The sequence below is a fragment of the Phocoena phocoena genome, chromosome 6, assembly GCF_963924675.1.
Source record: "Phocoena phocoena chromosome 6, mPhoPho1.1, whole genome shotgun sequence".
NCBI classification, from domain to species: Eukaryota; Metazoa; Chordata; class Mammalia; order Artiodactyla; family Phocoenidae; genus Phocoena; species Phocoena phocoena.
The window spans coordinates 107,985,663-108,010,302 of NC_089224.1; the positions used below are offsets into that span (position 1 = coordinate 107,985,663).

The window sequence follows — 24,640 nt, forward strand, 5'->3', positions numbered from 1 at the left end:
CTCCGCCTGCTGCATGAACCGGTGTGTCTGCCCCCTGCCGCACCAGCTCCACACTGCAGGGCGAACCTGGGACCTCAGAGGCAGGCCCCCTCCCTCTCCCTTCTGCAGCTCCAGACTTATTCTTTCCTCTTTCTGTCCTCGCTGCCAGCTGGCTCTCTCACCTCCCTTCTCAGCGAGCCTCGGGACTCAGTGCCACCGCCCAAGACCTCCATGGCTGAGCCTGGGGAGGTCTTGGGACAGGCTCCGCACCCAAGCAGGCAAAGCTGGGTGCTCTCTGGAGGCGTCAGAAAGAGCGCAGAGCTCATGGTTCGTGGTGTTAGGGGCAGGGAGCTTGGCTGGACTCAGGCATCCAGAGGCCTTGGCGTCTCACCCTGGGGTGCCACACTCATTCCCCGATCTGAGCCCTGCTGCGGGGGCAAGGCAGCCAGCTCCCAGCCTGGGAGCTCTGGAAACCGAATCCACGATAGGGCAGAGGAAGTCAAAGTCCCACCTCCTTTATCGAGCCAGCAAGCGAGCAGCAGCTGGGGGTGAAGGCTCTGGTTATTTGATGATTTGGGAAAGCCTGAGTGTCCCCCACACCATCAGCCCAGAGCACAGCTCACAGGCTAGGCAGGTCACACCGCCCCTTCCCCTGCCTCCGCGGTACTGTCACTCCTGCTGGTGCAGGACTGAAGGCAGAGTCCTCAGCCCCAGGTGGAGCACCGTAGCCGGCCCGCAGGCTCATCCACCTGGGCCTGTTGCTCCTAGGGGTGACCTCCACTTTTCAGCTAAGGGGATGACGGTGTCTGCGGACCTGGGCAAGCCAGCTTCTCTGAGTTCCGCCCCAGCTGGGCCCCAAACTCGCCCAGCGAGCCTGCCTGCCACTCCGCGCCTGCGCTGACTCTTGCTCTTCTGCTTTTCCCCAGCAGGAAGGGCCCAGCCTCACCTACGCGACCTGCGGCCCCCCGACCAGCTGAGGCTCCCCTCTTAGACTTATAAGCCTGTGGCCACTGGCATCCGGCCGCCTGCCCTCCCTGCCTCCCCAGGGTCCCTTTAGAGGACTCGTGGGCTTTCTGCCCACCCAGAGGGGCCTCTAGCACTCCCTCCAGCCATTCTGTTAGCTTTGCCCTCCTGGTTCAAACAGTGTTCTTTCTCGTGTGTTTCTCCATCAGGCCTGGTGGCTGTCGCGTGGGGCTCACGGCCCCATACTCCCTGAGGCTAGGGATGGCCCTGCGCCAGTGGGTTGAAAGACAGGGGGCCAGAGAAGAGGGAAGCCAGAGGGGGCCGAGCACGTGTCTGGAGCTGTGGGTGCACTGCCTGGTGGTGTGTGAGAGACTAGCGTGTGTGGAGGGGTGGGCGCTGCCCCAGCCTTTACCCCAGACCCCCGTGAGGCTCTGGCCCCTGCCCATCTCCTGCCCTTCTACCTTCCCTTTCTCGTCTCTCTTCTCTATTCCAGAACCCTTGCCCACACCTGGGTCTTCTGCCCCTCCCCTCCTCTCCCCTGACTGCCAGGCTAGGCTGCCCTTGCCTTACCAGCTCTCTCCCCCTTTTCTCTCTCCCGTTCTCTCTTTGCTTTCTCTCCAACTGCCAGCCGATCGGGTCAGGCAAGTCCATCCCGACCTGAGAGCCCCAGGCCCCCCTTCGACCTCTAACCAGATCCCTCCTATTCCTCGGAGACCTCCCTTTCCAAGCCTGCCTGGACGGCTGTTCTGTGACTTGACAGTGGCTACCCAGCCCCAGAGCTTCCCCTTCATCTGTGACTTAGTCTGTTGTAGTGGTGAGCTGACACATCCAGGCGTGACGTTGGTGAAACTTGTGCCCCTCTGTGGTCTTGCTCCTGCCCAGTTCTATAAATATCTATAAATACTCATATATATATATATATATATATATATATATATATATATATATATATATATATATATAAACACACACACATATATGGCCAAGCCTCACCTCTAGTGTCGGGAATCAATCACCATGCTGTCCTTGAGGAGTCTTGTGGCCCAACTACAAGGGAACGCTGTCACCCTGACATCCCCCTCCAAAGCGTGCCACCTCCGATGAGCCCCCGTCGTACCCAGCCTGTGGACAGCCAGCCCCCCTCTGCCGCCCTCCCGTCCCTACCCCCCCCTCGAACACGGGGGTGCTGTACTGGCAGCTGTGTGGTTCTCTGACCACTACCGGTCTTGCTGTCTCTTGGCTGAGAATAAAACCCATTTCTGGATGATGGGGAACAGCGTGTCCTCTGTGGCCTGTGTTCTCTGTGGCGCTCAGGGAGAGGTAAAGGTTTAAACATTGGGGTGAGGGATGGGGAAGGGCCCAGCTATTGCTAGGGTGCTATAAGATGTGGAGAAAAAAGCCCCATCCTCTCCGAGGCCTACTGGGAAAGCACCTGGCGTCGTCTGATCCTCGTCCTGTGAAACCTGCTCTGGCCACTAGGGGGCCCGGAGGGAGGACCGTGAGGTGCTGGCCAAGCAGGCACTGTGGAAGGACAGGCAGAACAGGCCACCAGAGGGGCAGGGCGATGGAATGGAAAACACCTGGACCACAAGTCAGCACTCAGGGTGCTGTGGCACCCTGCTTTCCCTCCCTGGGATTAGATCTGACTTCTGAGTCTCTCCGCCATTAAGGCAGGACTGCCCCGAGAGCCCCACGGCGGTCCCCCGGGAACCCCCAGTCTTCACCAGGCAGCATGCAGGTGACAGGCCTTGGAAGATCTCTTAACAGCCCGGTTGGATGTGCTCAGACACACTGGGGACCAGCACAACCAGAAGCTTGCCCTCTGCTGGCAGGACCCACTCCCTGTTCAGTGCTCACGGCACAGGACCCAGCGACAGAAGAAAAAGGAACACGCAAGAACAAGCAGTATGGCTAAATTCATTTATTCTGAAATAAAAAGTGAAACAGGAGTCGAATCACCCGGGCACAAACCCGTCCCCGCCTCCACCTTCTCTCTCCGACCTACACTATCAATAAATAATTTTCCCCAGCCCCAAATATTTAATAGAAGGTCCTCCCCATTTACCAGCGCCAACCTCCAATGTGATACAGGGGGCTTCCCTACCTCCAGAATATACAAAATGTTACACAGTTACAGTATAAACACTGGGGAGGGGGCCCACCCCGGCACCAGCTTATGTCCTTGCCTGGCCTCGGTTTGCCCAACCTTCCCAAGGCCTGTGAGAGTGCTGCCCAGTTGTCTGGCTGGGCAAGGGGGAGGGGGGGCACTTGTGCCCCAAAGTGCCTCTGAATGGAGGACTGCTTGGTGGGGGTGAGGAGACCAGCAGGGAGCCCCTGCTCCCCAAGAACGGCAGCCTCTTAAATAAACTACCTTGACTGAGCCTCCGGCTCTTTGTTTTTCTGGAACTATTAATAGCCCAGAGATCAACACACAGCCCTGGCCAAGATGGCAAGGGGTCTGCACCTATTTGTCTCCCCCCATTAGACAGGGGGCTATACCCCTTTTCAGGGGGTTTTTTAGGGATGAAGGGGTGCCAGGAAGGAGGGACGGGGCAGCAGGTACGGGCAGGGGCAGAGCGCCCCGGCCCCAGGTCTCCGGTCTTTGCCCGCTAGTGTCAGGCAGTTAGACCACCAAGATCTTCACTTCATCGTTGTCGTCAGTCTCGTAGAAGAAGGGGATGCAGGTGCTGCCACCCAAGACCGGGCACTCCCGGGGGCTCTGGATCTCGCGCAGCAGCTGCATGATCTGGTGCGCAGTGCGGTTCTCAGGGGTCGTCTGGCCCCGCAGGGCTTCCCCCTGGGTGGGGTCCACGTTGTCCTTGAGGCTCACCTCACGGAGACCTTTGTAGAGAGAGAGAGAGAGAGAGGCAGAGCTCGGAGTGGTGTGCCAGCTCTCCCCTGCCCGCCCGCCGGTCCTCCCGGAGGGCGCTACTCACCACCGTCGTCGGCAGCACCAGGCTCCTGCGGGGCTGGGGGCGCTGTAGTGGGCTCACCAGCAGGGTTCTGGGCAGCCAAGAACTTGCCATACCATTCATTTCGCTCGCCCACCAGGCGTAATACCAGTTCCCGGAGCTCCAGCAGCTTCACCTGGAGGGACAGGCGCTCAGCACCCGCACCCCACCCCACCCCCGCCCACAGAGACAGTCACAAGGACCGCTACCTTCATTTCCTCCTTGTCCTGAGCCAGGCGGCTGATGTACTCCTCCTTCTCCTGGTGCCGCGCCTTCAGCACCGCCCTCTGACTCTGATAAAGGGCGATGTACTCTCCTGCGGGGAGCGGGGAGGGCGAACAGGGCTCAGGTGCGGGGCTGCCCCGATCCAGCCCTCGGCCCCCCGCCCCGGGCCCCCGCCTCTCCACTCACCAATAGTGTCTGTCTCTCCGGACAGCTGGATACAGCGATGCTCCAGCTCCTCTACCCGCTCCTTCAGATCCACTTTCTCCTGCATGAGCGCTGTGAAACGGCCCTGAAGCCACAACAGCAGGTCAGGGCTCGGCAGCGATCTGACCGCAGGCCCCCACCCTTCCTGGACCCCACTGGGGGCAACCCACTCACCTGCAGCTTGTCCATGGCCACCTGGAGGGCCTGGTGGGTCTCCGCAGGCACGCTGTCCCCCCGGGTCCCGGAGGCTGGGGCCTCCTTCTCCGCCCCGTCCTGGGCCGGGGCTGCCAGGTGAGCCAGGCGCTGGCAGCGCAGCTTTTCCTCCTTCAGCTGCCCGCGCAGCCGGGCCTGCTCTTCCTCAGCACTGGCTAAGGCCGAGTTAAAAAATGCCACCTGCGGGCAAGAGGTGTGCGCATGCTTTTGTGGGGGATACTGAGGACCAGCGAGGGGTGGCGGGTGGAGGGATGCTCCCCCTCTCGGGGTCTTTGTGGGCATGCCTGTGGTTCAAGGATGACATGGCATCTGACTATGACTCCCAGGGGAGCTTGGGGGTCCAGAGAAGTCAGAGGGAGGGAAACCACAAAGAGTGTCTGAGAGGAAGCACAGGGGGAGGTAGGAAGTAAGACAGGCAAGGAGCAGGTCAGCTCACCAGCAGCTCTCGGCTGTCGAGCTCCTCCGGCACGCTCAGCTTCGGCCGGGGGGCCTCCTCATCCTTCTCCTCACCGTCCGGTCCACCTCCTGCTGGGGACACATGGAGGGGCCTCAGACAACCCGAAAAGGCAGGGCGAGCAGGCCGGGAAGGCAGTGTGCCGCCCAGCTCTGCCCCTCACCTCACTCGCTGCAGGAAGAGGATTCGCTGTCCTAAAGGTCTCTTCTAACTCAATTCCACGCTGCTAAAAGTCCCCCTGCTCCTCAGGCTGGGGGTTCTCCCTGCGGGCTGTCCTACTTACCTTCCCCAGGCACAGCCATGAGGTTCAGCTGGGCTTGTAGCTGCCGGTTCTGCTGGTTGGCTGTTTCCAGGCGCTCCTAAGAGGCCAGGAAAGAAAGTGAGGAGGGACACAGGTTGCAGGCTTTCCCGTCAGGGGCCCAGCGCTCCGACGCCCTCACCTGGGTCTCCTGTAATTCCTGGTGGGCCATCTGGACCGCCACCTTGCCCTGGACTTCCTCGTGCTGCAGCTGGTCCACGAGCTGCGTCTGCAGCAGCGCCTGCTTTTGCAGCCCCGCCTTCTCAGAGGCCAGCTGCTGATAGGCAGCCACGTACCGCTGCAGGTGGCTCAGGTACTGGTCCCGCTGCTGCTGCAGATCCTGAGCCTCCTGGCTCTTCACCTCCACCTGCGGGAAGACCCTGGGGGTGAGGACAGGCTGTGGCTCGCTTCCGCAGTCGGAGCCCACAGACTGGGGAGGTTGGGCACAGACCCCTCTGCCTGAGGCAGGCACCGCGAGGCTCTGCTGGCTGCCCAGAGCCCCATGCCGCCTTCACCCAGCCCTCATAGCAAGCTTTTTTCTATCTTAACTTGAGGCCGCAGACGGGTGGAGAAGCAGAGCTCCAGCCAACATCTGTGAGGTGCACACTGAACTCCTAAGGCTTTACATGCATGATTCTCTAATCTCCAACACCTCTAGGAGGAAAATGATAACCTCCTTTTTTTTTTTTCTTTTCTATTTTTTTGGTAGCTCCACAGCACCATGCAGGATCTTAGTTCCCCGACCAGGGATCAAACCCGCACCACCTGCAGTGGAGTCTCAACCACTGGACCGCCAAGGAAATCCCGCTAACCTTTTAAGATAAGGAAACTGAGGCTTAGAGATGCGAGGGCTGAATCCAGGGCTGAACCCAAGGAGCTGGCCACCGTACACCCTCTCTTCCCCTCTAATTAGGGGCTCGATGCCTCTAGCGGGGACAATGACCTATGGCCCAGGGCTACTCAACTCTGAAAATCAGAGGCCAGGGGACAAAAAGCAGTCACAGGCTCTGAAGGACTCTGGGGTCACCTGTCCTGGCCCCAGGTCCCTGGCTCCCCAGAGGCTGGTGCCTATCTCCTGGCCCTCCCGCTGGGGCAGGGCTTACCGTCTCCTTCAGCTCTCCTAGCCTCCCCTGCAGCTGGTCTAGCTCCTTGGCCAGCTCCTTCTTGATGTGCTGCTCCGAATGCAGCGCACTGGTTATCTCCATGTTCTCGTTGGACTGCACAGAGAGAAGCAATCAGCGGCCACCCAATGCAGCTGGAGAACTTGGTGTCTGCCTCCCACAGCTCAGGGAAGGGTGGAGGCAGGTAGGAAAGTCTGCCCCTTCCCCCCATAACCCTCCGAGCAGGGCTCTCCGACTCACAGCGTGCCTTCGTGGGCACCATTTCACAAAAGGTCCATATCACCCATTTTACAGGTGGGAAAACCAAGGCCCCAGACAGGTTAAGTGCCTCGCCCCGCCCCCAGAGGACTTGGCCAGGGAGGAGGGCAGGCTGGCCGCGAAGGGCTGCGCACCAGCCTGACGAATCCATTCTGCAGTTCAGCCAGCTGCTCCTTGAGCTCGCGGTTCTGGAAGAGCGCGCGGCTGATGGTGGTGCGGTCGCTCTGCATGCTCTCTAGAATCTGCCTGCGCTCCTCGGCCTGCTGCCCCCAGCACTCGGCCGCCCGCTCCAGCTCCAGCAGCCGCTGCTCCTGTTCCTGATTCAGGCGACTCAGACTTTCGTTGTCCTTCACCTGAGCCTGCAGCTGCCGTGCTAGGCTCTGCAGTTCCTTCTGTAGCTGTTCGGCCTCCGCCTGCAGCCGTTGTTCTACCTCCGAGGGCCCGGCTGGGGGCTCCTGAGGCGGAGGCACAGCTGAGAAAGGGAGCACACCGTCAGGGCCTCTCGCCTCTGCAGTCTCCAAAAACCGGTTTTGTTTTGGTTTTTTCTTTGGCCGCACCAGTGCGACATGAGGGATCTTATTTCCCCAACCAGGGATCGAACCCGTGCCCCCATGCAGCAGAAGCACAGAGCCTCAACCACTGGACCGCCAGGGAAGTCCCTCCAAAACACCCTCTTCTTGGTCCACAGCTCCTGATTCAGCCTCCTTGCCCCAAATCTTGGCTTCCTGGCTCAATCTTTCAAGACACGTTCAGACAGAGTTCCTCCCATCTGTATGCCCAAGACCACAGTGGGCACTTCACCCCTTTTTTGCAGATGGGGACCCTGAGGCGCAGGGAAACTGCAAGACTTGCCAACTCCTGGGACAGACCTCTTTCCCTTGGCCACGGTGCCCTTCCACCCACTCACCTCCATTCTCAGCCACCCTCACCAGCGCCGACACAACCCTGCTCCCGGATCCCCTGGCCCTGGCTTACCAATCTCGGTCCTCAGTTTGGCCAAACTGGTCTCCAGCTCCTGCACCTGACTCATGCTGCACTCCTTTTCTTCCCTCAACTTGCCCATCTGCCCAAAGCATGGGTGGGGGGGTGGGGGGAGAGCACAGGAGGGGGTCAAGGCCGGGCGACCACGTCCCTCTCCACCCCCACCCTCTAGATACACACTTCCACCTCTGGCTGCACACAGCAAGTGTCGTGATTCCTATTTCACAGATGCCCAGGTGGCCTGTCTAAGGAGGGGGGAGAAGGTCCCCTCTCACCTGCTCCAGCAGCTGCTGCGTCTTCTGCTGCCAAACGGCGTTCTCTTCTCTCATATTCACCACATACCGGTCCCTCTCTGCCTGCAGCTGCTCCAGAGAATCCTTCAGCTGCGAGAGTGGGCACAGAAGTTACCACGGGCTGCCTGGGGCCTCACCTGCTCCCGGTCACCTGGGGTCATCGTCCTCCCGCACCCCTCTCCCTGCACAATCTCACCCGCTCCACGTGGGTCTCCAGCTGTGCCTGCTCGTTCAGGGCCTGCTGTAACTGCTGGCTGCTGTCGGCGGTAGGTTGACTAGAAAACTGGATGGTGAAAAATGAGGTTGGATCTGGGAAGCCCAGGCTGCCCCACGCAATGCCCCCCAAAAGGTCAACGTACAACTCAGGGTTGTCCTCATGTTTATTAGAACCAGGTCCACAGGCTTTATTTTTACTAAATACTCATGGCTCCCCAACCACCCCAATCCAGAGTGTATCCTTCTCGACCCTTCTCCATACACACGCAAACATGTTTAATTAATACACAGTGCAGCTGTGCTGTCACGGGGTAGTATCATATATGGTTCCGCACCTTAATTTCACTTTGCTGCAAACAAGATATACTTAATTTCTGTAATGGTTACATAGTAGTCCAATAAATGAACACGGCATACTTTAACCGTACCCTTACTGAGGGCAGGAAGGCAGAGAATCACTGTGCATGCAGGAAAACTAAAGAGGAGGCTCTCTCAGACCTGAGCGCCCTGTCTACCTGGAGGCTTGGCCCCGAGAGGAAGGGAGCGGACTCTCGGGCTAGCCTTGTAACTGTCATCCATAAAACAATGGTTTTCAACCAGGATGCTTTAAAAATAAAACTAAAAAAGGCCTATCCCTGAGCTTCTGATTCCAGAGGTTTGGGCAAGGCCCCAGTTTTTCTCCTATCTCTAGAGGAGTCTATGGCAGGACCAGAACGAGGATCCAAATGTTCTGGCTCCTGGCCGGAGGCCACCCACAGTGACCCTAAGAGGCCCGGGTCCCGCCAGGTGGGGCCCGCACTCCCTGGGGCTCCAGGCCCACCTGCCGCAGCAGCAGCTCGGACATCTCCACCTTCTTCTGCAGCTCCTCCATCCCCAGCTGCATGGCCGCCTTCTCTTTCGCCATGACCCGCAGCTTCTCCTCCAGCTCCGAGGTCTGCTGCTTCAGGTCCTCGTTGCTTTTGCTGTGACAGGCGGTAGTGGAGGGAGGCGTGAGTAAAGAACAGAAAGGGTCACTCCGGTGACCAACCCACTACCTTTGCCACAGAACCACAGAACAGTCGCTTTGGAAGGGACCCCAGGATCAAGAGTCACAAGTGGCAGGCCACAGAGAGGACATGAGTTGCCTGAGGCCACAGCAGGAGTCGGTGGCACAGCTGGGACAGCAGAGCCTGGCTCTGCACGCATGCGAAGCTGTACCAGCTCCTCACCCGCTCCCTCGGCTCCTCCCCACTTCCCAGCCCTCCCCCACTATCCCTATCCTACTTGTTCTTGTATAAGTCCAGCCTGAGGGCATCTCGCTCTTTGGTTAATTCTTTGTTGTACTGCAAACACAGAGAGGCGAGGTCAGGAGAAGGGAGGTGGAAGATGCAGACTAACAGCAGCAACAGGACGACTCCCAGCAACACGTCCTCACCTGGTGTCAGGCTTTATATTTTTTCAAAGCACTTCCAAGCTCACGTTCTCATTTGGTTTTAATAAGAACTCGGGAAGGGTGGAAAAGGCAGGTGGAGAGCTCTAACTCACGGCGGGCTCACAGGCCCAGGGACAGCAGGTAACACTGCCATCATTCTCCCTGTTATCAGCCCCACGTCTGCACCTTTCCTGAACACTCTCTCAGCCAACATTCCCATTTCAAACTCACAATCACCCTGGGAGGCGGTTACTATTACTATCTCCATTTACGGGTGAACGACAGGGAGCGTTAGAGGTTAAGTGGCTCGCCTAACATCACTTAGAGCTGGGACTCTTGAACCATGTTCTCTCCCCGGGGTGGGAGCACAGATATGATGGGGGATTAAATTGTATTGTAATCTCTTGTTCATTTTTTGAACGGATGATACACTCACACAACCCCTAACTCAGAAGGTACCAAAGTGCCACATCTCTCAGCCATCCTGCTCCTCTCCCCTGGGCTTTTATGAATCCTTTCCGACCTGTCTTATACATATTTCACACACGTACTTCTCTCTCTCTTAGCGCGGTAACGGATAAAAATACTGTTCTGAACCTTCACAGCCCGAACACCTAGCACTTGGGCCAGAGCCCGCAGCCAGTAAAGGGCAAAGCTGGCGCTCTGGCTCTGGGCTCTGCATCCAGCGCTCGCTCTAGACAGCACTCCCTCCTCCCCCAACAACTCGCCATAGCAACCAACTCACTCCAGGTTGCTTCTCACAATCACACAACTTTAAAGCAGCAACACAGGGCCAGTGCTGCCTTCTGGGCAGCAAGTCACTCCGTGCTGCCGAAGGGACCTCTAGGCTCACCCCACCCACGTACCACCTCTGGCGGATGGGCAGACTGCTGGGCTCACCCTATCGGCCTGCTTCTGCTGCGTGGAGACGGCAGACAGCGTCCGTTCCAGCTCTCCCACACGCTGCCTGGATGACCGAAGGCAATTAGCAAGGTCCTCCAACTCTTCTGAAATGACAGCATGAGAAGGGAAGCCCAAAGAAGGAATCCCGCTGAAGGCCAGCCAGTGCACCCCTCGGGCCGAGGGGTCAAAGGGTGCCTAGATTCCCACCTGCTTTCTGCCTGGCTGCCTGTTGGGTGTGAGCCAGAGCTGTCTGTAATTCCGTCTTCTCAGACACCAGAATCCCTATGGTCTGGATGTGGACCTTTGGGAGAAAGGGCAAACAAGTGCTAAAAGCAGAAAAGCGATGTTTCCTGGGGGCCGTGAGGGACCCTGGTTCAGCCCACTCACCTGCAGCTGTTCTCTCAGAGCCCCTTGTTCCTTCACGAGTTTCTTCTCAAATTCCTTCTTCTCCTGCAGGAAAAGAGAAGAAACAGCTCTTACTGGTAGGCAGAGGTGAAACAGCGAAGGATATAGCCCCCAGAATGTCATCACTGGCCCAGGACAGGCCCACAGATGAGAACAGATAATTGGCCACCCCGGGAGTAGGGGATGGGCGGGGAGGGGCAGGGGGTAGGCCCCCTCTTTCTCCAGGCTGCCAGCAGGCAAGAGGAGAATGGGCCTCTACATCTGAATCCTCCCCCAAACCCATCAGCCACGGGAGAAGCAGACAAAGAAATCGCATTACTTTTTCCAGTCGATCCAAAGTTTCCTGTTTCTCTTGTTTCTGTGGGGAGAGTCATAGGAAGGTGACTGAGATTGTCCCCCTTTCTCACGATCCTCAGACCAAGGAGGAGGGATGGGCAGGGGCCAGGAATGAGTTAAAAAGGGAGAGTTCATGGGGACATAAATGGATGAACGCTTCTCAAGCTAAGAGACTTTGGGTCTTGGGAAGTTTTGCTCACGGCTACAGTAGTGAGAGTCTGGATCTGATTCCCTTGAAGGGACAATGACATAAACCTCTAGAAATGGAGTCTGAGAAGGTCAGACCACCCTCTGTAAGCTCACAATCTGGAAGGGGGCATTCATTCACTCGAGGAATGTTTCCTGAGCACACACTGCAGGCCAGGTTCTGTTCTTAAGAGCAAAGATATGGGAACGAAAATGACCTTTAAATCTCTGATTTTTTGAGCTTAAAGGGACCTTGGACACCCTCTAATCCTACCTCCTCAGGAAACTAAAGCCCAGAGAGGACAGCTGACTTGTCCAAGGTCCAAGTCGGAACAAATCAGGGGCTGAGTCAGGGCTGGGACACACTGGTCAAGCTAGTGCTCCCGCTACAGGCAACAGCCCCAGGGCAAGCGTGGGGAGGACTCAAGCGGGGGTCTCTGGAGAACAGAGTAGGCAAAGAAGGCAGCCACAGAGAGAGCCATGCTGCGTGCCGTGCTCCGGGGTCCCTCCAGCTGAGACCTAGGCCCCCCGGCACCCCATTCTCCCTTGGCGCCGGGGTCCCCAGCCCCTTTCTTCAGAGCCCCAAGGTGAGACTGGGGCCCCAGAGTGGCAGCGTGGAATCCGGGGACAACGCTGGACTCTTACCAATTGCTCTATCTTGCTACTGAGTTGTTTGTTTGTTAGATTGCTGGAGTCCATGGCTACTGACAGTTCTTGGTACCGGCTCTGAGGCGCATGCAGAGAGGAAGAGGAGGACTTGGAGGAGGGGTGGGGGAGGCAGAGAGAGCGATCACTAGGGTTGGGGGGTGTCTGGGTTGTGTCAGCTGGTAGTGGGGCACCCAGCCCCCACTGTGGGAGGAGGGAGGTGGGGGCAGGTGGGGGCTGGCCTGCAGGGTCACTGGGCCACGGTGCAGGCCCCCTTACCTCCAGATTCTTTATGTCAGTACAGGATGCTAGACCCTCCCCGTTGATGTAAGATGGGGACTAGGAGAGATGAAAGGGTTCACATGGAAACGTGATCTATCCCCCTCAAGGCCTAAGCCCTCCAACATCTTCCCCATCAACTGGCAACATTTCTTTTTCTGCCTAACTTGCCACCCCCCCCTTAACCCCTTCCTGTGCCAATTTCTCCTCATTCTTAATTCCCCCTTGTCCCCCCCCTCCCAAGCAGCTCTCATCTGCAGGATAAAATGATGTAACCAATCTCATGGTCCAACCCCTTCATTTGGACAGCGTCAAAGAGGAGACTCAGGGCTTCCCTGGTGGCACAGTGGTTAAGAATCCACCTGCTAATGCAGGGGACACGGGTTCGAGCCCTGGTCTGGGAGGATCCCACATGCCGCGGAGCAGCTAAGCCCGTGTGCCACAACTACTGAGCCTGCACTCTGGAGCCCGCACGCCTAGTGCCCGTGCTCTGCAACAAGAAGACAGCGCGATGAGAAGCCCGCGCACCACAACGAAGAGTGGCCCCCGCTCGCCACAACTAGAGAAAGCCTGTGGGCAGCAACAAAGACCCAATGCAGCCACAAACAAACAAATAAATAAATAAATTTATAAAAAAAAAAAAGAGGAGACTCAGAGAAGTAATGACTAGCTAAACACTATCCAGCCAAGCTGCCTGGTCCCAGGACCTTCCCTTCCTCTTGGGAACCTCTGTCTCGGTTTCTTTCCATCATATTTTCCTTCCCTCTCTAGCCCACTCCGGGCTCCAATTTTGGGGGTGGTACCTCGGACACAAGACCGTTGAGCTGCTGAGATAGCTGTCGCAGGCTCTCAGTGGATGAGAAAGATCTGAGGATGAACACAGCAGTCAGGGGTGCAGGAGGCTCGATGGGAAAGAGGGGGTCACGGGCAGTGGCCTAGGGATTGCTGGCCCCGTGGGAGACACTCACGTGCTTTCGTCAACGGGACTAGGATCATTGTCAGCATCACGGTTCTGTTTGGAAAGAAACGTATGAATCAGTCATTCAGTTTCCAGTAAGAACCACCCACGGCGCCAAGCTCATTCCAACCGCTTTCCGTCCGCCCGCACCTCAAGGAGAACCTGCTCTTGGCCTCCCCCACCCCAGTCCTCAGGAAGGGCGCCTCGCTCTAGGAGCCAAGCTACCTGAAGGAAGGGAAAGGGCTCCATGGTAGGTCCGGTCCTCCAGGAAGGAGGAGGGGGTGAGCACAGAGTGGGGCAGCAGGCCAAGGGGGAAGAGGCACAAACCTGAGTTGATGCCATGCTAGTGACACGGGGGGGACTAGCACAGGGGGAAGGGACACCGCCAGGTGACACGGTGTCATCAGCAGACGGTGTAACAGGAGCGGCGCGGTCTTTGGGCGCCTGTCACAGAACAGAGCAGGGGGTTAGAGGGCCATGCAGGGCAAAAGTCGCCTCACTGCCATGAATGGAGGGGTGCAGAGCGGGTAGGACAGGTGTTGCTGCAGTCAGAGTGACAGTCACACATGCTGGGAGCCACTCTGGGAGGTGGCTACGGCTCGCCCAGACCTCGGGCCAGTCTGCAGCCTTCCGGGACTGCACAGCCTCCTTCGAGAACACAAGGGCCTTCTTCTCCCTGGAGCTCAGCTCCCTGGCTGACCTACGGCAGCTACAGCAGGTGGAAGGAAGGTGTGCCAGGTCAGGGAGAAGCAAGGCCCTGCTCTTCCAGAAAGCTAGTCTGTGCCCAGAGGGCCCCTCTCCCGGGGCCCCACGCTGGGCAGAGGGTGGCAGTGATGAAGGAGCAGAGCGATCTGCCTCTTTTTTCTTGTTCTCCCTTCCTTCCTTCCTTCCTTCCTAAAACTACTGGAGTGTCTCCATGACCCAGGCCTTTTCTGGGAAAGAAGCTGCCCAACGAGAAGGCTCTCCCTGCTCTTACAGGTAAAAAGAAAACCATGGCCACTACCCATCCCAACCTCCTGGCTCCAAAACACCTACCCAACCAAGAAACAGCTGAGAAACCAGAGATAAGACGTCTACCCTTTGACTCCTGTCATCCTGGAGAACAAACGTGGGATTGAGGGCCAGGAGCCATGGAGAAGTTCTCTCTTGGCCCAAATGGATCCACTTGCTTGACCAGAGCCCCACTCGGCCTCTCTCCAGGCTCAGGCCTGACACTTAGTCCAAGCCTCTGGCTCGAGGGATCTAATGTTCAATAGGTGAGATGGGGAAGAGGGCTGATAAGCCAGAGCCTGACGAGGGAAGAGCACCAGGGAGCCAAGGCCTGGCCAACGAAGCTGAGTCTGGAAGGAAAAGGCTGCACCTCTCTTGGGGGAAAGGGCTGCCTGCTCTCTGGAGCCTCAGCCCTGGCCTCTGAAAACCCAAATCTACTGCCCTCCTTAGAGCAAGCAGCACAGAGCCTGGGGAGCTGAAGATGAATCAAGCTGTTTGCTTGGTGACTGTCCACGCTGTGACCTTTGACGCCAGAACCTGGTGTTGCCTTGTCAACCTGGACTACTGAATCTCGTAGGTAAGAGCAGGGGTTCAGCAGCTGGCTAGGCATGAGACTTTGGGGGAGGGGAGCACACTCTTAGCCACGGGCCCTGGCGAGCCCTGGGTCCCTCCTGGCCTCTTGGGTGCCCACGGATCCCTAGCATTAGAAACAAGAAAGCTCAGAAGGGGAAAAGTCTTTTTCTGAGGACTTAAATATACTTAATATGACAATTTTGTGAGCAACCAAGTTATTTCATAATTTTGAGTCATACAGCTAAGTATGGAATTTTAAAAAACATTGTCCACTCCCCTCCAATGTCCCATTCCATTAAAAAAAAAAAAACCTTTTTTTTCTATCCACTAGTCCTCAGTTCTGGAAATGTCATCAGCTCTGCCCAGGATACTGCAATCACAGGCCTGCACTACTAGAGCAGAAAACTTAAGTGAGAAACAATTATTGATATAGAGAGGATTTTAAAACGACAAGAAGGGAATATGGGGATCTGGGTCTTCATTTCTAGGACAGCAGAAGGATGCGGGCCCAGGGCCTTAGAACAAGAGTACAGATGCACAGCTTCGGGACTCCTGTAGGCCTGCGCTCCCCTCCCCGTGCCACCCAGCATCTCCTCTGAGCCAACAAGGTGAGTCACAGCACCTGGACAGACCCGACCGACTGGGCGTGAGCAGTCCTGATGATTGAAAGACGCTCTAACCCCAGCCAACAGTTCCCTGTCCCAGCCCCTCTCCCCGTGCCCATCTCCAGCAGGACCTGGCCCCCTTCCAGCCCTACTCCTCTAGCCTGGCAGATGTCCCCTGAGGAAGTTAATTAAGGAGGAAGTGACAACATCATGTCCGGAGGAGGTCATCTCCTAGTCCAGGGGCACCCCAGGCTCCCCGCCTTTCTGGAAAGTACTCTGCGAGCTCATAATCCTGGCTGTTACCTGTATTACACCCTCTGCCTGGGACTCCCATTTCCCCTACTCTCAATGTGGATGACTGCTACCCACCTCTAATCTTCAAAGCGGCCTCAAATGCCACCCCCTCCAGCCTCGAGTCCATTTAGAACCAACCTCTCTGCCTTGTCGAGCATTTGGAATGTTGCCATATTCCAAATGTTTCTTTCATCTGTTTTCTATAGCCCCTAGCAACATGCCTCTGCTCTCAAGGGCCCACTGAATATGGTTAAATGTCCAGTTAATTTTTAAAAGAGAATAGGGGCAGAATGTCCTGACCACTCATGTGTTTGGTTAACCTCACATCCCTTACAGATAGCTCCACTGAAAAAAATAACCTCAATCCTTGTGACTATAATGCAAACTCCTTTTCTCTTAACCCTACATTCCCTACTGCCAAACCAAAATGAACTGATCAACTCAAAAAAAAAAATCACAAACTACTTTGTGGTCTATTGGTCTTTTGGGGTCAGATGCCCAGGGGCCAAGACTTGAAGGTTTGGTTTTATTTAACCTCTCCTAGTTTGATAGCACCACGGACATTCAAACTGGCGGCTCAAAGAGCCCAAATCCCACACACCTGCTCTGGAAGCTATTCCTAAGTTACCTTTAACCTCCAAGGAGCATCTCACCTTCTCCAAGACGATAAAAGATGGGGGGGGGTTGGGGGGGGAACCCAATCAACCAAGCAGGTGAAAAAGCAGACATGAACAGGCCCAGGGTTAATGACAGCAACATAAAATAAGCCAGAGGCCAAGTATCCCCCAAACCAGAGAAGCCTCAGGGCATGCAGAGCTGGGAGGGAGCAAGCCAGAGAGGGGGTCTCGGCACTGCCTCACCTTCCACTTGTCCAATGGGGGGATCGCTACCCCATTGGAGCGGTTAAGGTCGGACACCAGCACCTTCAGAATGTCCTGAATCTATAGGAGGCGAAAAGGGAAAAACAAGGGCAGGGAGAGAAAGAGAAAAGTGGCTTAGAGAGGCAAGAGAGTCAGGGAAGGAAGAAGAGATGGGTTCAGGGCAATGGAATGCTGGAGAAGACAGAAAGGGATCAATACCACAGCCTGTGCCATTATCCAAACAGCCACTTGCTGCCTTGCCAGAGGCAGAAATCAAGGTAAACAGACGGAAAAGTCCCCGGAACAATGCAGTCACATAGCTCCTTAGGCGAACAGTGCAGCTCTTAATAGCTTCTTAGACCCTCAGGCCCAGACTTTTAAAAACCAGACTTCAGAACAAGGGTCCGCTTGAACAAAGCGGGCTACAGCTAAAAAATAAGTCTGAAAGACAAGGATCTGATCCAACAGTGTCATCTTACAGATGAGGAAACTGAGGCCCAGGGGAAGAAGTGATCTTCTTGAAGTCACCCAGCAAGCTGGTGGCAAAGATGGCCTTGAAACTCAGATGATCTCCTAATCCAAGGGACTAGGGACTCTCCTCACCACACCCTGGGGCTCTGTTGGTGCCTCTAAATGGAGAGCCTGAGGACAAGAGGCTGTTCTCACTGCCTGGCTTCCCACTGAGGACAGGGCTGAGGAAGATCACCAGAGCAGTAAGTCAAATAGCAACTACTCTTTACTGAATGTTTACTCTGCACCAGGCCCTGTATTAGGGGATTGCTATAAAAACAACAACAATCTCATTTAAACTTCGTAAGTGTAAGACAGTATTACCCCAGTTTTACCAATGTGGAACCAGAGACCCAACGAGCTTAAACAATTTGCCCAAAACCACATCCCCAACAGAGGGAGAGGTAGAATTCAAACCCAAACTTCTTAGCCAATATCTGACATTTCTTCCACAATCTTAACCACTACCCTCTCCTGCTGTCCCTTGAGCACCCCATCCCCGGAAGGTGGCAAGACTCACATCCTCAGGTGAGGGACAACCACCAGAAGTGGTTTTCTCCGGGCTACTGCCATTCTTGATCTTTCTTTTTTTCTTAGCTCCTGCAGGAACACCAGGGCTGTTCTTCTGCTGATACTCCCTTAACTGCAAAAAGGAAAAGCAGTGAGGCTCATGAGACCTATAAGCCCCCTATATTCACATCCTACTTTACAGTTTACAGGAAGCAGAGGTGGAAAAGTAAACATTTAATCAGACATCAGGGTCCTTTCTTACACCTCTTTTAGAGCTGCACACCACTGCTTCTCAAACTTTTACATCAGTGTATCCTAATGGCAGAAGGCAGTGAAGGCACACACCCCTAGTGAATCTGGGAACGTAACAGAAAGAGGACAACCCAAACACCACTTCAGAGAGAAGTCTATTATAATCTTACAAATCTATGCAAACGTCATCCCTAAGCACATTAATATAAAAGGCTTTTTCTCTCTCAAGAGAATCAAGCAAAACTGATGCTCCAGTCCCATGTTTATCCTGTGGCACTCAGGGCAACCCATGTTGAGATGATGATTTGGGAAAGAGTCCCAGCTGTGAAGTTCAGTTTCACGCGATCTGTTCCACAGAGGATAAGCAGATCTCACTTCAAAGGAGCACTGAATGACGGGCACTCTGGTCTCAGAATCATAGCGAATTAGAATGTAAGGTAGAAGATTCAGATTAAAACTGTGAAAGTCTCTCTGGATAGAAACCTGGGAAAAAACCAAACTAAACAAAGCACATTCTCCCCACTGCCACCCAGAGATATTGTCAATGTTTCGAGATCACTGGCTTTTTACGCTATCGACACCAAAGGATGGGGTACAGTCTAGAGTGAGGGAGCCTGAAACCCAGGTGGGACCTAGGTCCCATAGTCCCAAGTCCCCTTCAAGCTAGAAATTTGTGCTGCGACCAGAGAATCCGGAAAGAATGTGAAAACACAGGGGGACTGGGTAGTAAGATCAAACACCGGGCTCGTGGCGGTAATGACAGTTCAGAGGGGGATTATGACGTGACTACTTTCCACTCCTCCCTACCGATGCCCGAGTCGCCGTTCAGCGGTGGGGGAGGGGAACGCAAGGCCAGGACCGAGGTCCTTGAGACCGGGAGCCTAGGAAACCCAGGGAACCCAGGAGGTCCGGTTCTGGGCGGCAGGAGGCGAGGGCCGAGCCTGGTGCGGGAAGCCCCCGGGGACACCGGCCCAAAGTCACCCCGGGGTGACGAGCGAGGGCGGGGGCTGGGCTGCCGGGGGGCGGGACTGGCTGAGAATACTTTTGGAGGGGGACGCCAAGGGGCGCCGAGAGGCTCGCCCCGTGCGCCTCGAAGGCAGCACAGACTCTGGCCATGGCCCGGCCGTCGGAGGGGTCTCGGGCTGGGTCAGGGAGCCGCGACTCCGCACGTTTTACCTTTTTCTTGGCCGCAGCCAATTTGCTCTGTCGGGTTTCTTCCGACATCCCGGGACGGGGCGGGGGAAGGCGGGGGGGCCACATCAGCACGATCCCGGCAAGCACTGCGGAACTGCTTCCGGCAGCCACAGCGCCGCTGTGAGACGAAGCCAAAAGAGGAGGGACCAGGGCGTTACTAGGCTGCAGTGCTTTGAGCATAGCCTCAAATCCCTAATCCTATTAGTCGATGAGAAAGTTGAAAGGGAAAGAGGCGTGGCTAAACCACAGTTTACCAGGAGGGACGGGGGAAGGCCTGATAAAGACTGTGTGCGCAGCCGCTCTCCTTGTCCACCTGGTCGACGAATGGCGGGGAAGGGCGGGGCCGGATCTCGTAGCGTGCTTACGTAGCTATAGCTCTGTGGAGCTTCGGTGTGCGTCAGAGAACTGCGAATACCGGGCGGACCTGAGGGGCCGCTTCTCCGCACCCGCCCTGGACCCTCCGGCACTGCAGAGCTCCCCGAGTCAGGGGCCCCGGACCCCAGGGCTGAGGAGGTGGGCGAGGAGCGGACAGCAGGGCGAAAGCACATCTCTTCCCAGTCACTTTTCCTGACTCCCCGAAGCTCTGCCCCAGACTTTTCTCTCCCCAGAGATCGCCTCCAGAGACCACCCCCCCCTTCCCATGCTCCACATCAGAATCTCTCCTTCCTCCAGGATCCCTACCCCGATCCCGGGAGCATTATCTACCCTCTTCCCAACCGGATCCAGTCCCGGTCTCTGTACTTCACAGCAGTTCCTCCTCTCACACCCTCACAGTACCCCTTTCCTCCCAAAGCGGCCTCTAGGTCCAATCAGCCTTTTTCCCTCGGATTCCTCCACAGGACTCAAGCAGGAGTTTCCAAAAGTTGCCGCGGGGCTTTCCGATCCCCTGTGAGTATGCTTGTGACCCCCTTCCTTGCCCTCCACCCTGCACCCCACTGCTGCTCCCAGCCCTCCTCTCCGTCCCCAGCAGCAGCTGACCCACCCCCAGTCCTCTTCAAGGTCTTCCCCCAGCTGACTTCATTCTGCTGAGAAACTCTAGGTCATCCCTCAGTCCTTCCCCATCTTTTCCTCCTGCCCACCAAGCTTCAAAGAAGAAACAGCGTCCTGTACTTTGTCAGTGGTACCCCCAGGCTCTCCAAATGGGCTCTGTCTCTCATCCTTCCTGACAGCACCACAAGTGGCTGGTTGTTTTTGTTCTTTTCACACCACTATCCCTCCCTCACCCATTCCACCCACATGGAAACCACTCCCTTTTCCTCAAATGCATGTACTCTTTCCTGCCGTAGGGCACTTCTATACACTGTCTGGAATACTTTTTCTTCCAGCTTTTTGCCAAACTGATGCCTACTCATCCTTTAAAGTTGAGCTTCCTCAGAGAAGTCATAGGCCCACTTCGGGCTCAGGCCAATAGCTTTGTTAGCCACTCCCCTAGAACACTGTACTTCAACTTCAAAGCGCTCTTCAGACTGGTAGTTAGTTGATTGGTTATTTGTCATTCACTCATTCAATTTGACGAATTCATTCGAAATAGTGCTTACTATGTGCCAGGTACATAGTAAGGGACACAGGGCAATCAGCGGTGAATAAAACAGTCCCTGCCGTCATGGTGTTTACACTCCAGTGGTATAAGGCCGTCAGTGAAAATAATATTAATGAAGTATACAATATGTCAGGTGGTGATAGATGTTAGAAAACATCAGGACACAAGGATAGTGATTGAGATGTGGCCATTTAAATGGGGTGGTCAGGAAAGGACTTTCTGATGACGTGTGACCTGTGAGCAGAGCTTTAAACGGAAATTTCTGGAGGAAGAGCATGACTGTCGGGGGTCCTGTGTCTGGGACTAGGCTATACGTTCCATGAAGGCAGGGGGCCGGGCTTGATGTCTTACCCATTGCTAAACCCCTGGAGCCTTTGCCATGGCAGCTAATGTTTACTCACGATGTGTTGACTGACTGGTTAAAATCCCCTGTCCTAAGAATGGGAACCACGTCTTCCTCGGTCTCTTGTATTACAGTTGCTCCAACAAACATTTCCTGAAAATTAGCAGTGTACCAGGCACCGCCCTTCACAGCCTGTAGACGCAGAAAGGACAAAGATGAACTGTAGCCCCAGGGATGGGTTTTGCTACCCAATGCAATTATAAAGCCAGTGACATCATAGACTTGATAGGAGAATCCAAGATTCTCTGGGGTCAGATTGGGAACCAGGATGGGCCCTTTAGATAAAGTTGGGTTTGGCTGGGAGTGAAAGAAAACCCCAAATAATGGTGGCTTCAGGGACCAACAGTCATCAGGGACCCATACCTCTATCATCCAAGACACCAACTCCAGCATCCCTCCAGCTGGTAGGAAAGAGGAAGGCTAGAGAAAGGCATGCCCTCTCCCTGGAAGGACAGTTCCCAGACATCGCATATGCTATTTCTAGTTAAGTTCCACTTGCCAGAACTTAGTTATAGGGCCACATCTAATTCCAAGGGAAGCTGGGAAACGTAGTCTTATTCTGGGGTGGAGGGTGTCTATTACCAACCAGAAGCAGGGAGTGGATATTGGGGGATAATGTGTAGGTTCTGAATTGTAGATAATTGGTCAGTCTGGCTTATGACTCTTTGTGCCATGCAGCGGCCATCTCCCAAGTCTGGCCAGGCTGATGGGGCCAGCGAGGATTCTCTGCACCTTGACGTTCAGAAGCTGAAGGAGAAGAAGGACATGCTGGACAAGGAAATCTCCCAATTAATATCTGAGTACGTCTCTTTGGGTTCCTCAGTGTGCTTAAGATAACTTTTTTTTTTTGGCCATGCCACGCCTTGCAGCGTGCAGGGTCTCAGTTCCCTGACCGGGAATTGAACCTGGGCCACGGCAGTGAAAGCACCGAGTCCTAACCACTGGACTGCCAGGGAATCTCTAGATAACATTTAACTAGTGCCCAGTAACTGCAACCTAGCTTAGCATAAAAACAGGACTGTGCCAGGAATTCCCAGGAGAATAAGGGGAACTAGGAACTGGAAAGCCACGGCTCTCCCAGTCTTTTCTGGGGCCCACGGTCTCTGCCTCTGCTTCTGTCCGCACATGGGCTCTGTCCTCCCTCTGCAGGTGGGGTTTTCAGTGCCCAGGGGAAGCTGGCTCTTCCACAACTCCTGGGTTTTCCCATGCTCTTTGCTCCAGCCACATGGCACAGACTGAGCACCCTTTGAACGTGCATGTCACCCTTGAGGGGATCTGATTAGCCACTCATGTGCCCATCTGTGAATCCCTTGGCTGTGACCAGGATTACCAGCGTGGCTGAGGATGCCTCCCTAAGAGTACAGGGAGAATTTGCCAGGAGTGAGGGAGTGGGCAGATCTCCTGCCCTACCTTAAGCTTCCTGAGGGCAGGGTCTATCTTGGCATCACTATCTTAGTTCCCAATGCCAAGCACCCAGTAGGCCCTTAGTGAACATTTGTGAAATAGATGCCTCGTTACTCTCTGAACCTTGGAGCCTCACCAGCTTTCTCAACGATATTTTCTCTCTCTCTCTCCCTCTCTCTCTCTCTCCATTTCTCACCCCAGAGGCTACAGTGTAGATGAACTGGAGGACCACATCTCCCAGCTCCACGAGTATAATGACATCAAGGATGTAGGCCAGATGCTGCTAGGCAAACTAGGTGAGGGAGTCCCCATGCCCCAGGGGTGGTGGGATTTTGCTCCTGGGTCTTCTAAACTTACCCAACCCCCCTACCATTCTCAGCTGCCATGCTCCCTGAATGCCCCTCCCCTTCCTGGCCACCTAGCGAAGCAACTGTACAGCTCTTACCTGAGTGCCTGCGGTTTTTCCCTCGGGTATAGAGCCTGCTTTGGAGCTGTAGGCAGGTTTGAGTCTGGGCTCACCCACCTGCCTGAGGACTAGGGTTCCCAGTCCTCCGGGGCCTACTCAGACCAATGGAGACCCCAGCCTCGCCTCGGGTGGCCGACATGCTACAGAGGCAGAAAGTGCAAGGGGAACTCTGTGGCTTAAAGGGGTATTTTGTTCCTCCTCGAACACAGTCTCACTATCTAGAGGGCTGAGCCGAGACACAGGCACCTGTGTGTCTGAGCTGGCTGGGACAGCCCACCTTGGAGGTGAGGAAATGTGTAGGTGGCCTTGGTTCCATCACCTGGCTTGGATCGGTGGGCACGCTGATGTTCAGCCAGCAGGGACCATTTGGGACAGTGCCCAGAGCTGGGCTGTCTGCCCGCTGGCTGCCTGAGTTGTAGCTCTTGTCGCAGAATTGCCCATCAGCATCCGGGATTCCCCGGCAGGAAGGGCTTCTCCGTGTGTCAGTGGGGAATGGGTCTCAAAGGAGGGGAGGGAGAAAACAGAAGGGGGTGGAGGACGATCAGGGCCCAAGAAGAAAGGAATGTGAGGGGACTGTCGCCTAGAGGCCAAGGGGAATAAGCTCTTGTTTAGACAGAACCCAGTTTGAGACCTGTCCTTCCAGGTCATAGGACCTGGAGCAGGCAGAGTGTCCTCTTTCATTCATTCAGTGAGTATTTCCTGAGCACGTACTCTGTGCTACTCAACAGGGTATGGGGACGTTTTGGTGAACCAGACACTTGAGTGTCTCCATTCTCATGTGACTTATGTTTTGGTGTTGGGGTGGGGGAGGGGAATGGTCAAGAAGTAAAGGAACACAAATAAATGAATTATAAAATGTGTTAAGTGCAGTGAAGGAGACAAAAGACAGATGGAAAATATTGAGGTATGAACAAGGTAGCAGGTGGGACTGAGACAGGGTGGTCAGGGCAGGCCTCTGAGGAGACCCCTTCCCTTGGGAGGAGAGAAGAGTCTGTGAGGAGGCATGAGGAAGGGCATCACCAAATGGCAAGGGCACGCACATGGGCCAGGGTTTGCAGCTGGCCACTGATGCAACGTGAGTGTACACTTACATTTTCAGCACACGACTCTTGCTGCTGCTTTACGTGGGTGAGGGTTAAGTGAGTCTAGTTTGGAGGGACCAGACAGGGCCCACCGTGGAGGAGCCTGGAAGGGGTAGCAGGAGGGTTATCTGGGCCAACTAGGGGAGCAGGAAGAAAGTGCTGGCGAGAGTCTTGGGTAGGCCAGGGTTTTGGCCATTTTCCCTCCCACTTCTCCCACTGGACATTCTTCCTTCCTTCCTTCCTTCCTTTCAGCTGTGATCCGAGGTGTCACCACCAAAGAGTTGTATCCAGAATTTGACCTGGACATGAATGACTGAGCTCACAGCCCCTTGTCCACGGCCCACTGGGAGAGGCCGATGTGGACATGAGAAGCAGTGAAAGCCCAACCAGAGCACCTACAGGCTTTCCAGTGAGAAAGTGTCAGAAGCCCTTTTCTAGAGAGCCCAAGCCGAGTCAGGAAGGGGTGTTCCCAGCTCTGAGGTTCCTGAAATGTTCCAGTGATACCTGTGTATGTGTATATGTATCCTGTTTGTAAATAAACATATGAGCGATTTTGGTGCGAATCTGTATGCTGATTCCCTCTCCTCTGATAGCCCCCGATCCTACCCTGGAAAAAGAGAGCCTGCCTTGGATTATAACAAACTTCCATGTGCCAGGCACTGTACTAGATGCCTTATA

The 24,640-nt window shown here is 55.3% G+C and overlaps 3 protein-coding genes across 20 annotated transcripts in view; 2 read left to right on the forward strand and 1 right to left on the reverse strand.

Annotated features, from left to right (window-relative positions):
- DNM1 (dynamin 1) overlaps positions 1-1,631 on the forward strand; it is a 44,134-nt gene extending 42,503 nt beyond the window's left edge. For 2 of the 6 annotated variants that reach the window (XM_065879734.1, XM_065879736.1), the window contains exon 22: positions 1,571-1,631. In XM_065879734.1, the coding sequence (XP_065735806.1) occupies positions 1,571-1,631 (61 nt within the window). Of the gene's footprint in view, positions 1-905; positions 979-1,570 lie in introns of those variants that run through there. The other 4 variants (XM_065879733.1, XM_065879738.1, XM_065879735.1 and 1 more) reach the window with 3 other exon arrangements.
- A 1,217-nt stretch (positions 1,632-2,848) lies between these two features.
- Positions 2,849-19,184, reverse strand: GOLGA2 (golgin A2). 13 transcript variants are annotated; one of them, XM_065879719.1, is made up of 27 exons: positions 19,050-19,184; positions 17,632-17,754; positions 16,602-16,682; positions 13,607-13,723; positions 13,290-13,333; positions 13,125-13,188; positions 12,322-12,381; positions 12,043-12,123; positions 11,195-11,233; positions 10,858-10,920; positions 10,678-10,771; positions 10,468-10,574; positions 9,420-9,478; positions 8,977-9,118; positions 8,137-8,223; positions 7,923-8,030; positions 7,642-7,729; positions 6,801-7,138; positions 6,391-6,504; positions 5,430-5,654; positions 5,273-5,348; positions 4,972-5,060; positions 4,497-4,715; positions 4,305-4,407; positions 4,103-4,209; positions 3,879-4,029; positions 2,849-3,783 (listed from the first exon to the last, which is right to left on the reverse strand). In XM_065879719.1, exons 1-27 carry the CDS (start codon positions 19,131-19,133, stop codon positions 3,566-3,568), a joined length of 3,081 nt encoding a protein of 1,026 aa, XP_065735791.1. In that variant the 5' UTR covers positions 19,134-19,184; the 3' UTR covers positions 2,849-3,565. The 13 variants fall into 13 exon arrangements, with proteins under 13 accessions (XP_065735791.1, XP_065735792.1, XP_065735793.1 ...); XM_065879720.1 differs by having other exon boundaries at positions 3,566-3,783; positions 6,801-7,122; positions 7,644-7,729; XM_065879721.1 differs by lacking the exon at positions 16,602-16,682 and having other exon boundaries at positions 3,566-3,783; positions 19,050-19,133.
- Positions 19,185-19,391: 207 nt separating this feature from the next.
- On the forward strand, positions 19,392-24,279 carry SWI5 (SWI5 homologous recombination repair protein). The gene is given in 7 exon segments (XM_065879959.1): positions 19,392-19,432; positions 19,469-19,486; positions 19,488-19,580; positions 19,907-19,955; positions 21,689-21,810; positions 22,616-22,710; positions 24,215-24,279. Coding segments are annotated over 7 exon segments (483 nt in total).
- Positions 24,280-24,640: the final 361 nt, after the last annotated feature.